The sequence below is a fragment of the Chionomys nivalis genome, chromosome 14 (genome assembly GCF_950005125.1).
Source record: "Chionomys nivalis chromosome 14, mChiNiv1.1, whole genome shotgun sequence".
NCBI lineage: Eukaryota > Metazoa > Chordata > Mammalia > Rodentia > Cricetidae > Chionomys > Chionomys nivalis.
In genome coordinates this window covers 24,452,969-24,467,636 of record NC_080099.1, presented here as the reverse complement: position 1 = coordinate 24,467,636, position 14,668 = coordinate 24,452,969, and the positions used below count along the sequence as shown (strand labels likewise).

Sequence of the window (14,668 nt, the reverse complement as noted above, 5' to 3'; positions counted from 1 at the left end):
TTTTTTTTCCAAACTGGAGTTTGTGGTTGAGTGACAGTAAGCCCCATGACATTTTCTTGGAGTGTCAATTTGATTCAAAGACTATTTTAAGACAAATATTTATATGTTAAACAGACAGACTATTTGGAATAGAATACAAAATGTGTATGCACTGGTGATGAAAACTAGGGGCTGTCAGTGATATATTCCTCCTGGATGGTGGCTCTGGGCTGGGCCGTGAGGCCTCGCTTTGCCAACAACCTCCTCCGCTTTCAGGGATCCGGGGAACAATTTGTCTCGGATTTGAATTTACTTCTTTCCCTTTATACAGAGGGAGGGAAGGCCCACGTGGGTTATGGTGTTGCAGTTCTTCCTGTTGCTGTGGCAAGTAGTCTGTCAAAAGCAATTTAAGGAAGGGTTTATATTGGCTCGTAGTTTGAGGACACCGGCCATTGTGGTAGGCAGCCATGACTGTGGGAGCATAAGGCAGCTGGAGATGCTGGATTTGCAGTCGGGAAATAGAGGCAGATATCCAGGCTTGGCTCATCTTTTCCCTTCGGTCATCCAGTCATAGAAAGATGCCACCCGCATTCAGGGTGAACCTGCCCTCTTCAGGTGACCCTTTGTGGAAATGTCTTCAGGGACTCACTCAAGGGTGTGCTTCTGTGGTAATTCTAAATCCTGTCTGTTCATTTTACCATCAAGATTAGCCATCATGGTTACTAGCTGACAATTTGGGGACTTGTTCTCTGCCCTAGCTTTCCTTCCTCGTGCACAAAAGGCCCAGTAATGCAGTGTTCTGAAAAGCGTGCCCCTGTAAGAGCAGAGCAAAGCCCTTAAACCCGGCCACCAGCCACCAGCCCCGCTGGCACAGAGGGAGCTCCCAGAGTGTGATGCTGTTTTCTGGAGTTAGCCTGTTAAGTCTTCTTACCAAGTGAGATAGTAGTCAGTCTGGTGAACACTGATCCAGTGTTACAGTTAATTGGAAACGCTGTTTGTCAGAACGACATCCCTGGAGGGAAGTAAGGACAGGAATTGTTCAGAGCTTTAGCAGGGCCCCTGATCTATGAGCCATACCACACTCTGCTAGGCTTTACCCCATGCCTTTGCCTCTGAGTGCAACCCATCCTCTCTCCAGGTTAAAGAGCATCTGCCAGAAGCTGGACATTAGGTAGTACTAGTTAGGAATGCAGGCCCCAACACACATCAGTGTGTTGCGTGAGCTTAAGAGAGTTTCTTTGTTTTTGTTTCATTTTGTTTTTTGAGATAGGGTTTCTCTGTGTAGCCTTGACTGTCATGGAACTCATTCTGTAGACCAGGCTGGCCTCGAACTCACAGAGATTCACTTGCCTCTGCCTCCTGAGTACTGGGATTAAAGGTGTGTGCCACCACCACCTGACCAAGAGGTTTTCTTAATATCTTTGGGGCCTCAGTTTTCTTGTCTGTAGAGGAATATTCTAGAACATCTGGTGAGGAAACTAGCCAACATCTAGAAAGCGGCTTGCAAAGCAGTCGGGGCTGCTGGAGTCCCGGGAAGGGCCCCTGTCAGAGTGCCCTTCAGGTCCAGCCTCCAGTCCAGTCTTCTGCCCCAGAGAATAAAGCTAGAGCTGGTATATTTGACTTTTAGAAAGCTTGGTGTCCTGGTGCCTGAAGGCATAGCCAAGACAGGCCCACCTAGCACCGAATTCATAGAGGTGCAATGTTCAGTTTGTCTCCAGACCTGATACTGTACCATCTGAGAGTGCGTGTCACACCAAGACATGTTCAGACAGTTTCGGGAGCTTGGAGGACAGATGCAAACTTGCAGTGGATCTGGAAACCACATTCCTGAGAAGAGAAACCTGGTCAGGGAAGGACAGAGACTAGGGAACGGGTGTTTACTTGGGGGCAGAGTTCCTACACATAGTTTTCAGAGGCCGACTTCAGCCTGGAAGGCCCCAAACCCATGAGGTACACATAGTCATCAGACTGGTGGCTACTGCAGCCTCTAACTCCAGAAGGACTGTGTCCCATGACTCAGACTTCCAGGAAGCTCACAGCCCATTGGGAGCCTCGAGGCAGGGCTTGGCCAAGCTTCTGTTCCCTAGTGCGCAGATGAAGGTTGGCAGCCGTCTCTCAGTGAGTGCCAGGCCTTGCTCTCTGATTGCTTGGGTACAGACACTATCACTCAAATGATGCATTGATCTTGGGTGCTCGGAGCACAGGTGCTCCCAGGTAGGGTTGCATATAATGGCTCTTCCTACCGAGCCTCAGGTTCTGAAACCCCTATACACAGGTGTACAGGGAACCTGGGCAATTCCAGAGACAGGGCAGATTCTGATTTGGAGCCATCTGCTCATTTATTCATTCATTCACTCTACATATGTGTGTTGGGTACAACTTCTGCCCTGGTGGCTCCCTGAAAAGAGGAGAACAACCCTCATGATAGATGACACTCAGGATATGATAGACGTTCCCAGCCCAGGAGATTCTAACCAGAGTCAGGACAAGCTGGCTGAGAGCATCGTGGCGGCTGTATTGCTGGAACACTGTTTCCTCTGCCAAGGGCTACACCGGGTGTAGATGTGGGGAGAGTTCAGTTGTGGCGTGGGTATGAAGCTCCGAAACTCCACAGGCTAAGTCCCTGGTGACGGCAGTGTTGACTCACCCATGTGCTTAGTCCGTACGGTAGCCCGTAGGGTCACGCTAGCTCCAGATTTCAAGGAAGCCCAAGCCCCACCTCCGTGAGCTGGCACCTAGTGTAGAGCTAGGTGGTGAGTGCCAAGCAGCCGTGTGGGGTTAGTGTTATGAGAACATGGGGTGCGATCATGTGGGCTGAAGCGCTAGCGTCCTGTAGAAAAGGTTCTGGGCTGTCAGCCAGGCTGTACCGTATGTTCCATGTCCTTGGGCAAGTTGTGAACTGGGCCTTGATTTCCTCAGTAGCCCAGAAAGGAGTTTGGATTTCTGGCCTGCAGTAGTTCCCAAGCCTGGATGCCCTCAGAGTCTATCTCCCCTGGGTCTGAGATGAGCGCCCGAGGCAGCATAGGCAGCTGGCAAGGAAAAGGGCGAGTCAGAGATTTGCTCAGACTTGGTTCTGAGGCTGGGAGGTGCTGAGAGCTGCTGGGCCCACTTTTTGGACAGTGTGACTTCTGTCCCACCATGGAGTGGCCAGGTTTGGGGGAGAACAGCATCTGAAGGGAGGAGGGAAAGAGGGCCTGCCCTAGACTAAGGCAGTGTCTGTTCAGCTCCACTGGGAACCAGGACACTGCCAATTCCTTGTTTATTGAGGGTCAGTCATCTCCTTGTGGCCTACCTGCCGGGGGTCTGGGAGGAGCAGGGAAGGCAAGCTGAAGTGTGGGCTGCAGGCAATGGCTATGCTTACCATGAACACTTGCTATGGGCAGGGCTTGGGAACTGGTTCATGCTCACCCCATCATCCCACCTTCAGACCAGCTCTGGGAGGAGGACACTTTTGTCTCCATCTGACAAGCCAGTCAGTCTTGTGGTCCTCAGCCGCCACAGACCATAAGGCCCCCAGGTGGTTTTAGGATGAAGATCTGTCTGGAATTGAGACCCGAGTTCTTGGCGCTGCCGTCTAACTCTGAGTGAATCTTGTTCCATGGGGTGGGAATGCTGAGGGTCAGGCCATTACCCGTCTAACAAAGGGACTGGCATTTAACACTCCACCAGAAAAGCAGCTTCTTGGTGTTCTGCGCCAGACGGGGAAAAGCGGTTGATTCTAGAAGCTTCTAGCCGGGCAGTGGTGGCGCACGCCTTTAATCCCAGCACTTGGGAGGCAGAGGCAGGCGGATGTCTGTGAGTTCGAGACCAGCCTGGTCTACAGAGCTAGTTCCAGGACAGGCTCCAAAGCCACAGAGAAACCCTGTCTCGAAAAACCAAAAAAAAAAAAAAAAAAAAAAAAAAAAAGAAGCTTCTAGATAACTCTGCCTGAATCTTATAGTCTCTCAAATTGAGCAAAAACTTCCCAGACAGTAAGAGATGTGTTACCTCTAAGACTTTCCTTTGTGTCCCCATGTTTGCCTGTGGGGGAGCCCTGGTTTGTAACAATTGATAAGCAACATGTAACACTGTTTGGATTCACACAGCAAATCAAGATGGCTATTTTGTAGTCAAAACCTAGCTTCAAACAAGACCTAGAGTCTGAACGTCCACCGTGGTGTTTGGAGGTCAAGGCTGCCAGCTGAGGCAATGCCTCTGCCTTTTGTAGCTCAGGGAACTACATTTCCCCCACACCCCGCTTTGAACCTCAATCTCTCGTGGGAAATGGAGCTAACGACCTCTCTCTCCCAGGGACAGCAAAAGGACGGGTGAGCTCGTCTGTGCACAGTGTCAGGTCGCCGCAGAGCCCGCCTGGCACGTGTTGGGGACTCGGAAGCTGGTGCTCGGTCCTTCATGACTATCACTGTTGTTATTTGTGTGCCCCCTCTACCTTACAGTGCGCAAGCAGGAAATTATAAAAGTGACAGAACAGCTGATTGAAGCCATAAGCAATGGAGATTTTGAGTCCTACACGTGAGTCAGCCAGGCTCTTTCTGCATGTTCTGCTTGGATCGGGTTCAGGGGTGCTAACCGTGGGTAACTGAGCCTACTTGCTCTCTGCATGTGCTGTGAATGAGAATGGAGGCCCCCTCGGCCGGCCGGGTGCTCATGACACTATGCATTCCTCTTCCTGCCAGCCTGATCCAGGGAGGAGCTCCAGTAAAACTGCTTTGTTCCCCGCACCAAAAAAAGAAGGGTGATCTGTGCCTTAGTATGGGAAGGAGGGAATGGAGGCAGGCCCTTCTCCAGCCTGCCCAGTGGGTCTGAGTCCTTTTCCTGGATCTCCAGAGGTTTTCAGCTGAGCAGGAACAGGCAGGGACCCAAAGGGTGTGTACCATTCGTGAGCAAAGTGAACCTTAAACCCTTTGGGGAATAAGGCACAGTCTTAAACTGAACATTCTCTGTTCACACACCCGCCCCAGCCTTTAGCCGGGTGACTGTGTGCATAAACTGGGATTCAGCGCCCCCTAGTGGTCATTGCACATTTGCTGATCTCTCTCTGCCTGGCCCAGAGAAATTGGACGTTCTGGGTGTCTAGGCGTTGCCATTTGACCAAGGCTGATGGGGCCTGGACCTGGCAATCCAACACCTGCTTTTTGGAGGTCGAAAACGTCCAACCAAGACAGAGTGACCCTTGCCTGTGGGGTTAATGTGAGGTGGTGTTAATGTGAGCATGGCTAGTGTGATCTCAGGCCACCTGAAGCTCTCAGGCCACCTGAAGCTGCAATGTGCATTCTAACCATAGAACTGAATTCAGTCACTGGAAAGTCACTGGCTCTCTCTGGAGGAGCAAGGTACTCGCAAGGCATCTGTGAAAGCCCAGGGGCCTCACACACTATACGTAGGCTTGCACACGCACCTGTATGTGCACAAGGTGTAAGTCTATGCTCAAGGAATGTGCACAGGGGTGTGTGCCAGAGTGTAGCAAGATGCTGCAGCAAGGCATGGAAGCAGACTCTGTCGCCAGTCTTTCTGGGTAGCCCTAAAGAAGTTAAGTCAGGACACACCAGGTTGGTGACTCTGAAAAACCACAGCCAGGGAATAAAGAGCTAGTGGGGTGACTTTTCTGGGGGGTCCCTCTATAATGTTACAGGCAATGATGGCATTTTCATCCTGCTCAAGACTCTGAAACTTACCATGGCCTTGGAGCTGTGGTGCTCTGGAATGTAGCCTGGCATGCTTATCTCCCTGAGCCTCAGTTTCTACATTTGTATGATGCACTTAGAGCAGAGAGCCTTCAAGTCCTTGACGGATGCAGAGAGCCCAGACGACCAAGTTCTGCAGCAGGGGTAGACTTGAGGGAACCCCAAAGGCTTTGTTCATCGCAGGCAAGGCCGGGACTGATGTCCTCTTCTGAGATTTCCAGTTCTCCTGTGGACTGGAAGCTTAGCTTGTGTGGGGGCATTTCCTGCCCCTGGTTTCTTTCTTTTTTTTTTTTTTTTTTTTGGTTTTTCGAGACAGGGTTTCTCTGTGGTTTAGGAGCCTGTCCTGGAACTAGCTCTTGTAGACCAGGCTGGTCTCGAACTCACATAGATCCGCCTGCCTCTGCCTCCCAAGTGCTGGGATTAAAGGCGTGCGCCACCACCGCCTGGCTCTGCCCCTGGTTTCTTTGCTATGGTCATAGGAATCTATGTTGTACTTGAAAAGACCCTCCAGGTATGTAAATGACTCCCCAGCCTAGCAGTCACTCAGGAAGACTGACAGCTGGAAGGGCCAAACAGCTGAAAACACACAGCTTCCTTATGCTGAGGGCCACCACTACCACATCCTCTGCTTCCTCTTTGACATCACTTTCTTAAAAATTTATTATTTTATGTATACGGGCATTTTGCCTGCATGAATGTCTGTGTACCTGGTACCTATAGAGGCCAGAAGAAGGCCTGGAGTTTCAGATGGTTGTTGCCACCATCGAACCCAGGCCCTATGGAAGAACAAGCAATGCTCTTAACTGCTGAGCCATCTCTCCAGCCTCATGGGCATCTACTTCATTAAGATTCTTTCCCCCATTTACAGCTGAAACAGTCATGGTTTTCCAGACATAGGGTAATTTTGTCCAAATTGTTAAAATGCATGTCCTCCATATACACACCTGTCTTGGGGAGCTGAGGTCACTTTTTGTAAAGGGAAAGGCACCTCACTCCTACAACCCAAGAGAAAAGCCCCTTTGGGTCACTGCTAGGACTGGGGTAAAGCGTGGAGAATAAGGAGCGGACTGTACAGCATGATCACCTCACCCCCCTGGCACTCTTGCTGGGGACCTTCTCATCAGTAAGTCGCAAAACCAGAACCTGAACTTGGGCTCCCTGGATGTAGCCGGCACCCTCCAGTTCTGCCCACACTCCGCATTGTGTGAACTCCTCCTTTGTTGAGCCCTCAAGGAAGGCGTGGCCATTCCCATTCAGCTGCTGCCCTCCAGGGCGAACGACGAGATGTGGTCTTCTCAGGCCCCTCTTTCCTCTGGTTTCCTTTCCCCAGGAAAATGTGTGATCCCGGAATGACAGCCTTCGAACCTGAGGCCCTGGGGAACCTGGTCGAGGGCCTGGACTTTCATCGATTCTATTTTGAAAACCGTGAGCAATCCCTTCTCTCTGGGGTGCCTGTTGTCTGCTCTCCTTCCATGTCCTGCTGACGGCACAGCAGGGTGACGGGCAGGGCCTCAGGGGCGGCTCAGGAGCCAGTGAAGAGGAAGAGTCCCTGTGGACAGGGGTTGGTACTTTCTTGGTTCCCTCCCCATTGATTGCCCGCTGAGCTGGACTGCCAGCTGTCCTTCCTGTGGCTAAGGATGGGGTGAGGCCGGGGTGGGTCCCCAAAGACAAAGGACATAGACAATAAGCCTCCCTAGCCCCCTCCTGCTTTCTAGCCTAGGAGAGTGGCGGGTCTTTGTTCCCTCTGATAAACAGGGAACCTTCACTAACTCACAGGGCTAGCAACAGTCATCTGGAGGCTTGGGACCACCCCAGCTGTCCAGCGGGTGACACAGCAGCTCCTGGGGTGTGACACATATGACCTCATAGGTAGGGAGGGCCAGGGATTTCACACTGCTGTGCCCTGCCTGTGTGTCTAGGTCTCTGTCCTGCGTGTCTGTCCTTCCTGGGCCTCTCCTCTGCAGGAGAGGTCTCAGAAGCTTGCAACGAGGGTGGGCAGGGTGTCGAGCCTGGGCCTGAGCCAATGAGCTTCCCGCTTGTTTGTGTCTTACCCAGGCCGGGGTCAGACAGGGACCAAACCAAGGTTAGGAATATGGAGGATGAATCTAAGGGGTGGTATAGTGATCCTAGTCCCAGATGACAGGTACAAACCACATACAGACTTTCTGGTATTTCTAGGCACCTGGAATTGCATTGACTGGAATGGCAAGAAAGCCCTTCCTGACTAATTCTCATGGAATTCTCAGGCAGAGGAGGACTCAGCTCACACCTCTCTCACAGTTTCCAGTTCCCTCTTTTTACAAAGGGCAGCAAGGGTTCAGATGCCTTGCAGGCAGGAATGTGGGTCAGGAATGGTCTAACTATATTCTCCTCACCGGACTTTCTGCTCCCTGCATGCTCTGTGTGGCCGATCGTCCATGAATGCTGGTGCTGGGAAGTCTTATTTACAATATTCACATTAGTGCTGGAGAGATGGCTCAGAGGCTAGGAGTGTGTCCTGACTCTTGCAGAGGACCTGGGTTCAAGTCCCAACTCTCCCAGCACCCATTGCCGTGTCATAACTGCCTGGAGTTCCAGCTCCAGAAGATCCAGTGCCCTCTTCTGGCTTCCGCATGCCATTGCGCTCCTTGTACAAAACTCACCCCCTCCCGCGGACCCTTCCCTGCTCCCAGCAAGCGTACAGACACATAAAAATAAAATCTTAAAAATAAATACAGTAAACATATCATGAAGCTAACCAGGAAATCATTTCATGAAATAAGGACAGATGGTGCTCACATATGGTTTAACGAACGCGGTGCAGGTGGTTCTGCGGCGACTCAAGGTGAAGCCCAATTCTGTCACTCAGAAAGACATTTCCACTGCGGCCAAGAGAGGGGAAACCACTCGTCTCAAAGGGTGCACAAAGCCAGCTGCAGATTTAGCTCTGTCTCAACCTGGCTCCTTTCTTTGCTGATAGGGTCCATTCTGTCAGCAAAGCAGCAGGTCTCCTCACCTCCGAGTTTGCACCCCTCTGGTTGTATTTTATGATTCCAAGTATTCCCTCCTTTAAAAAAAAGCAAAGGAAGAGGCTACATTTCCTTAAAGAATCTGACAGGATCCTCCACACTGAGTGATGGAGACTGAATTCTAGTAAGAGAAGCTGGATCTTGGGCTCTCTCATCCTATGCACAGTTCCCTACGTTTGAGGATTGCCTTGGCTGTCATTATACCTCTGTCCTCTGGGGGCACTGTTTCCCAGTTGCGGTCTGCTAGTCTTCCCAGAGCTGGGCAGAGACCAGGCTAGGGTTCAACAGTGCAGGTGCGGGGACCACCACTAAGGAGTCCAAATGCAGAAAGAAGTCCATGTTTCTGGTATGCTCATGCGGCAGATGCTACTTCAGCACTGACTCCTAGACCCTATGCTTAAGCCTCTGGTTACCTCTAAGGAGGTCTCACAGGGGTGTGACTCAGTATAGCCTCTCACCCCTGCAGAGCTTTCTCCCACTGCCTGCCCTTTCCTGCCCAGCACCTGGCCCTATCTACCACCTTATCGAGGAGAAGGGTAACCTGGAAAACACTAACCTGGTCAAGTAACACCGTATCACGCTAGAGTCCCTGGGATCTCAGCCACAATCAACAGCGGCAAAGCTTGTCCCCCACCACTACCAATGCTAAGCTGTTTGTCCCTTCTGGAATGGACCTGGATTGTCCTAATCCAGGCACTGCGAGCTTGATTTCTTCATTTTTTCCCCCCAGAAATTAACAGCTTTGACCAAGTCAGATAGTGGTTTTGGATTCATTTTCCATACATATTAATGGACACATTGCTTCCAGCCTCATATATGATACATTCAGGGAAGTCTCAAGCACTTTGGAAAAGAGAGACTTGGTGATCTTTAGCCTCTAAGGTGGTGGTTCTCAACCTTCCTAATGCTGTGACCTTTTAATACAGTTCCCCATGTTGTGGTGACCCTCGACCAAAATATTATTTTTGTTGCTACTTCATAACTATAATTTTGCTACTTGTTATAAATCATAATGTAAATATCTGTATTTTCTGATGGTTTTAGGTGACCCCTGTGAAAGGGTCAGCTGACGCAAAGGGGTCATGACCCACAGCTTGAGAACCACTGCGCTAAGGTTATTCTAAAGGTTTACATTTTCTGTGTCTGAGAGCTTCTGAATCTGTTATTCTGCTTCTCTGAGACTTGCTTATTGAAGGCTTGAGCAGCAACGATTATAGCACGAAAGGGTGGGGCCATTAGGTGCTCTTTTCAGACTAGAAAAAAAGCCATTTTACTTGTTTCAGGGGATATCAGTTTATATATTTGTTGGGTAATGGAATCAAAGTAAGGGGATGGGGAGGAAATGGTGGTTATAGGGTCTCACACGGCGGCGTCTTGGGTGGCATTGGAGACTCCACATTTGAGGCTAGCTGTTGACACGGTTGCAACCAACATTTGGGCTCCATTAGGGGAAGATACAAGGCTTCTTGTCGGAGTGAGAACCTGAAGGCCTCTGTCTGTCCCTGGGCCACTGTCTTTCTGTGCTTCCGTTTCATATCTTGATAAACAACTTGAGAGTTTCTAGAACACTCTAGTGATGTTGAAACTGGAGGTGGGAACCATTTCTAGGCACTCCGGTTAGTTGTCATGGCAGCGAGATCTTCCTGTGTCCTCCTAGCCCCCTGAAATTGAAGGTTGGAAGATTCTACAATTCTTTTCCCCCTGTTTCTATAATTCAATAGATCACAAAAGAGTTGATAAGCAGGGTGGGGCATGTCTAGATTACAGACATTTCATAGGGTTTACAGACTGTGTTACATTTGAAAAATAGAACAGTGGTGAAAAGTGAAGACTTTCCATATGAAAATCCAGACAGATTTCCAGACTCCCTTGAGCAATAAGGTGTGGCACACATGGTACCCAGAGGAGATGTATAGGCAGGGTGCCCTCGAGATGGGACAAGGTGTTCTATCCACCACCGTCCCCCTTACTCTCTACTGTCTCCCTGACCCAGAGATAGAAGTTCCGTTGCTATCCATCATCTTATACCCAGCTCAGCCTCTACCATTTAAGTGCTGGCCTGGTCCCAGTATGGATCTGTGTTGAAGAAAAAACAACCTTACCTGGCTCAGTAAATTGTCTGGGATTCATGCTTTCGTATGTACAAGACGCTAATTCTAAAATCCCACTCCTCCCATGTTTGAGCAATTTGGCATGTCTGAAGTTCATTGTACCTTATCTGGGAGGTGGTATCCTGTTACCTAGGTTACGTGGCAGTTCTACCTTGACTCTCAGGTAGCTGATCCCTATCCCAGAGATTCCCCTACTGTGCACGAGTCAGGCAAAGGTGTCTCCCTGGAAAGGGAAGTTGGAAGCTGAGAGCAGGATGAGGCAGGATGAAGAATGAGGCAGGAACCCCTGGGTTGCATGGCCTCAGCCCCTCCCGTCCCTGCCTCCAGTGTGGTCCCGGAACAGCAAACCCGTGCACACCACCATCCTGAACCCCCACATCCACCTGATGGGCGACGAGTCAGCGTGCATCGCCTACATCCGCATCACGCAGTACCTGGATGCGGGTGGCATCCCCCGCACAGCCCAGTCAGAGGAGACCCGTGTCTGGCACCGCAGGGATGGCAAATGGCAGATTGTCCACTTCCACAGATCAGGGGCACCCTCCGTCCTACCCCAGTAAGAATCCTTTCTTCCTGAACCTCTAGGGGGGAATTAAAGGTATTGACCTGGGTAGGGTGGGGGTGGGGGCAGTGGGGCATGCCCAGGGGAGCAGGCTGCTCCCTTCTACCTCTGAATAGCTACAGAGAGGGTGACAAACTCCAGCAAGGAGATTCTGAGTCTACAGATGCTGAGGGAAGGTGGGTGGAAACCCTGGAAGGCAGCGGTAACCGAGTCTAAGGTGGTGGACTTACTGTGTCTTACAGTTGAAGGACCGTGCCGGGGTCCCTGCGTTGTTGCACCGCAGAGATCCACTCTTTGTCCGTGGAACGTGGCTGCTGGCTCTCTCTTGGATTTTGTTGGAATTCTCCCTGTCACAGCGCCCTCCTGTCATTGTCACCTCTGTACCGGCATCACGAAAAAAGCCATTGCAACATCAAAGCAAATGGCCCGCTCTTCCCAGCTCTCGCCCGCACCCTCTTCCTGCCAGTGCGGACCTTCTTCAGGCTTCGGTACCCAGGATGCGGGCCCCAGGAACCCCCACACTCTCCAACTACTGTTGTTGGCCTGGCCTAGCTTTGACTGTAGGTGAGGAGGCCCCAGCTATGTGTTTACCAGGAAGCCAGGAAGAGGAGGGCAAGTGTGACACGGGTCCCCCTCTTCGATCTCTCCTCTTCTGGGGTCCCCAGAGAAGCAGAGATGAGCCCCCTCAATCTCCAAGCCAACTGTTTCTGGGAGAGAGTAAGAGAGGAGCCAATGCCAGGAGCTCCTGCTTTCAACTGCCGCTCTCATCTGCTTCCCTCCTATGCTGGCCCTGTGCTCATCAGACCATCCACTATGGGGAAGGGGGTGGGCTCTACCCTTCAGGCACCCCACTCGCTGCCTCAGTCCTTCTGCAAAGTTTGCCTCCAGTGTTAACCTGCCCAATCTGCCCTCCAACGTCCACGGAGAATTCCAGCCTCTTCCGTCTGAGAGGAGATCGGATGGTGTTTCGGGGCAAAGCAAACAACACTTAGGTATCATCTTCTACTTGGACGCATGCCTTTTTACAGCCAAACTTCTGTGTATTTCGTAACTGGATTTTGCGTTAACGGATATGTATGTGTGACTAGACCTCAAGAAGAGTTGGATCGGGTCGGGAAGTGGGAAGAGGGGTGAGGGGAATTTTTCACTCTGTTCCAGATTTTTTTGGGGGGTTCCTTTCTGAGGTGGCCTCACCCCCCAGGGAACACAGCTGCCTTCCATTCTGGTCCCTACAGTCAGCTGACAAGATTTCTTCCAGGGCCAGCATGACTAATATACAATGAGTAAGTCAGGGCCGGGAAGGCCACCAGGATGAGAAGCTCCAGATTTGACATCTCTGTGACTGGAGTACTCACTACTGTACTTCCCAAGACTTCTTTCCCTATATCTTTGTGCCACCTCCCCATCCCACCCCCCACTACCTCCTGAGCACGTATCCTCATTGCTTCTCTTAACTTGGACAAAACAGAGCACCAGAAACTTATTTTCCTACTTCATGCTGAACTTGGGCTGGCGAGCACTCTAGTGTGCTTGCCTGCCTGCCCCCCCTCCTGCCCTTCCCTCCCTCCCTCTTCTCTCTCCCTCCCTTTCTCTTTCTCTTCCCCTCTCTCCCTCTTCTTGGCTCTGATCTGGAATGCTGTGTCTCATCCACGGGGATCGCCTGTCTGCACTGTTTTCTTTGCATGACTTTATATGCAGTAAGTATGTTGAAAAAAAAAACAAAAACAAAAAAGAAGAAAACACTCAGCAAAAATCAAACGACATGTTTTGGACAAAATAATAATATTAATAACATTCGAGGTTGTATTCTCAGTGTCCAACTTGGGATTACGTTGCTGCCTCTCTGTGCTTTCAGTCTCTGTGTGGCCGTGTTTTGCCAGCATGAGACACTGTGCCCTCTGGAGGATCCTAGGGGAGGAAGAGCCATGTGCCCAGGGGTTTGGAGATGACACTGATTCTCTCGGCTTCTCTGAGGGTTGGTTGGAGCAAAAGTGGAAGGGATGTTTAATCCAGAACTTTCTGGTGTTCCCCCTTCCCCTGTGTAATGAGCTATGTGCTGGGCTCTTCTCTCAAGTCCTGCTGCCCAGGGACAAGTACAGGGCAGGAGAGTGGCTCTATTGTGTAAGCCACCCCATGGTAGTCCTCTACCCTTGGTAGAGACACTACCGCCTAGGTCCAGGGATGGACCCTGGCCCTGCCCCAGAACCAGGCTTCCTTATAAGGCCCAGTGAACCCATTGTTCCCAGCCATCCCCAGGCAAAGGTAAAGGAGGGTGTGACCTTTACCAGGGGATGCTGTAATTACCAAGCAAGATCAAATCCCTTATTCAAGCCTCAGTTTCTCCATCAGTGTTCTACCCAGAATGATGGAGGGTCAAATAAGACAGTGACATGTCTACGCCACCCCGCCTATGAGAACCTGTTGGGTTTGTCACTGGCTGACCTTCTTATGTGCCAAGCCTGGCCAGTCCCTATCCTTTTCCCTGCCTGCCCCTCATTTTCCTCTTTGGTGCCTGTCTGTTGCTTGCCAGCAATGGACTGCAGGGAAAAGAAGTGTTTGGGGACTTTGGTGTCTTTGATTCCAGGCTCTGATTAGTCCTGCTTTGGGTGAGTCCTTGCCCCTCGTGGGGCCTCGGTTTCCCCAACCAGAAGACGCCTATGCCCTGCCTTCTGTTGGCTAACATGCCCCATGCCCACTGTGCCTCTCCACATGTGGAAGAAATGGAGGCAGATCCCTACCCCAGTCTGAGATGGCCCGCTCTGCGGAGGCCGCTCCTGTGGATGCGCAACCAACTAGTATAGACTTTGGGACACTACAGTGGCCCCAAGGTGGCAGGAGAACTGGCAGAAAAAAACTGCCCAGAGCCCACTCTCACCAGACAAGCTCCATGCTTCTCCCAAATACCCTCTAGATGAAAAAGAAGAAAGAAAGAAAGAAAGAAAGAAGGAAGGAAGGAAGGAAGGAAGGAAGGAAGGAAAGGAAAGAAAAAGAAAGGAAGGAAGGAAAGAAGGAAAGAAGAAAGGAAAAGAGAAAGAAAGAAAGAAAGAAAGAAAGAAAGAAAGAAAGGAAGGAAGGAAGGAAGGAAGGAAGGAAGGAAGGAAGGAAGGCCAAATCAAAACTCAGCCTCTCATCAGGTTTATAGGAAAAGCATCTCCAGCCTTATGCGCCATAGCTCAAATCCTGCCCCATGGCTTCCTGGCCCCCTTCAAAGGGCTTGGGGGAGTATGTTTGCTAGGCTCCCATGCTGGTTTCTTTGTTACTATCTGTTTAGAGTTTTGTTTCAATTCTCTCTTTCTCTCTCTTTCTTTTTTTTAATATGTGGCT

The 14,668-nt window shown here is 50.7% G+C and overlaps 1 protein-coding gene across 4 annotated transcripts in view; it reads left to right on the top strand.

Moving 5' to 3' along the window:
* Nucleotides 1–13,102, top strand: part of Camk2a (calcium/calmodulin dependent protein kinase II alpha) — a 62,965-nt gene extending 49,863 nt beyond the window's left edge. For all 4 annotated transcript variants that reach the window (XM_057788261.1, XM_057788262.1, XM_057788263.1 and 1 more), the window contains 4 exons: nt 4,416–4,491; nt 6,994–7,088; nt 11,110–11,338; nt 11,587–13,102. In XM_057788261.1, coding sequence (XP_057644244.1) covers nt 4,416–4,491; nt 6,994–7,088; nt 11,110–11,338; nt 11,587–11,590 — 404 coding nt within the window. In that variant the 3' untranslated portion in view covers nt 11,591–13,102. The remainder of the gene's footprint in view (nt 1–4,415; nt 4,492–6,993; nt 7,089–11,109; nt 11,339–11,586) is intronic.
* The last annotated feature ends 1,566 nt before the right edge of the window (nt 13,103–14,668 follow it).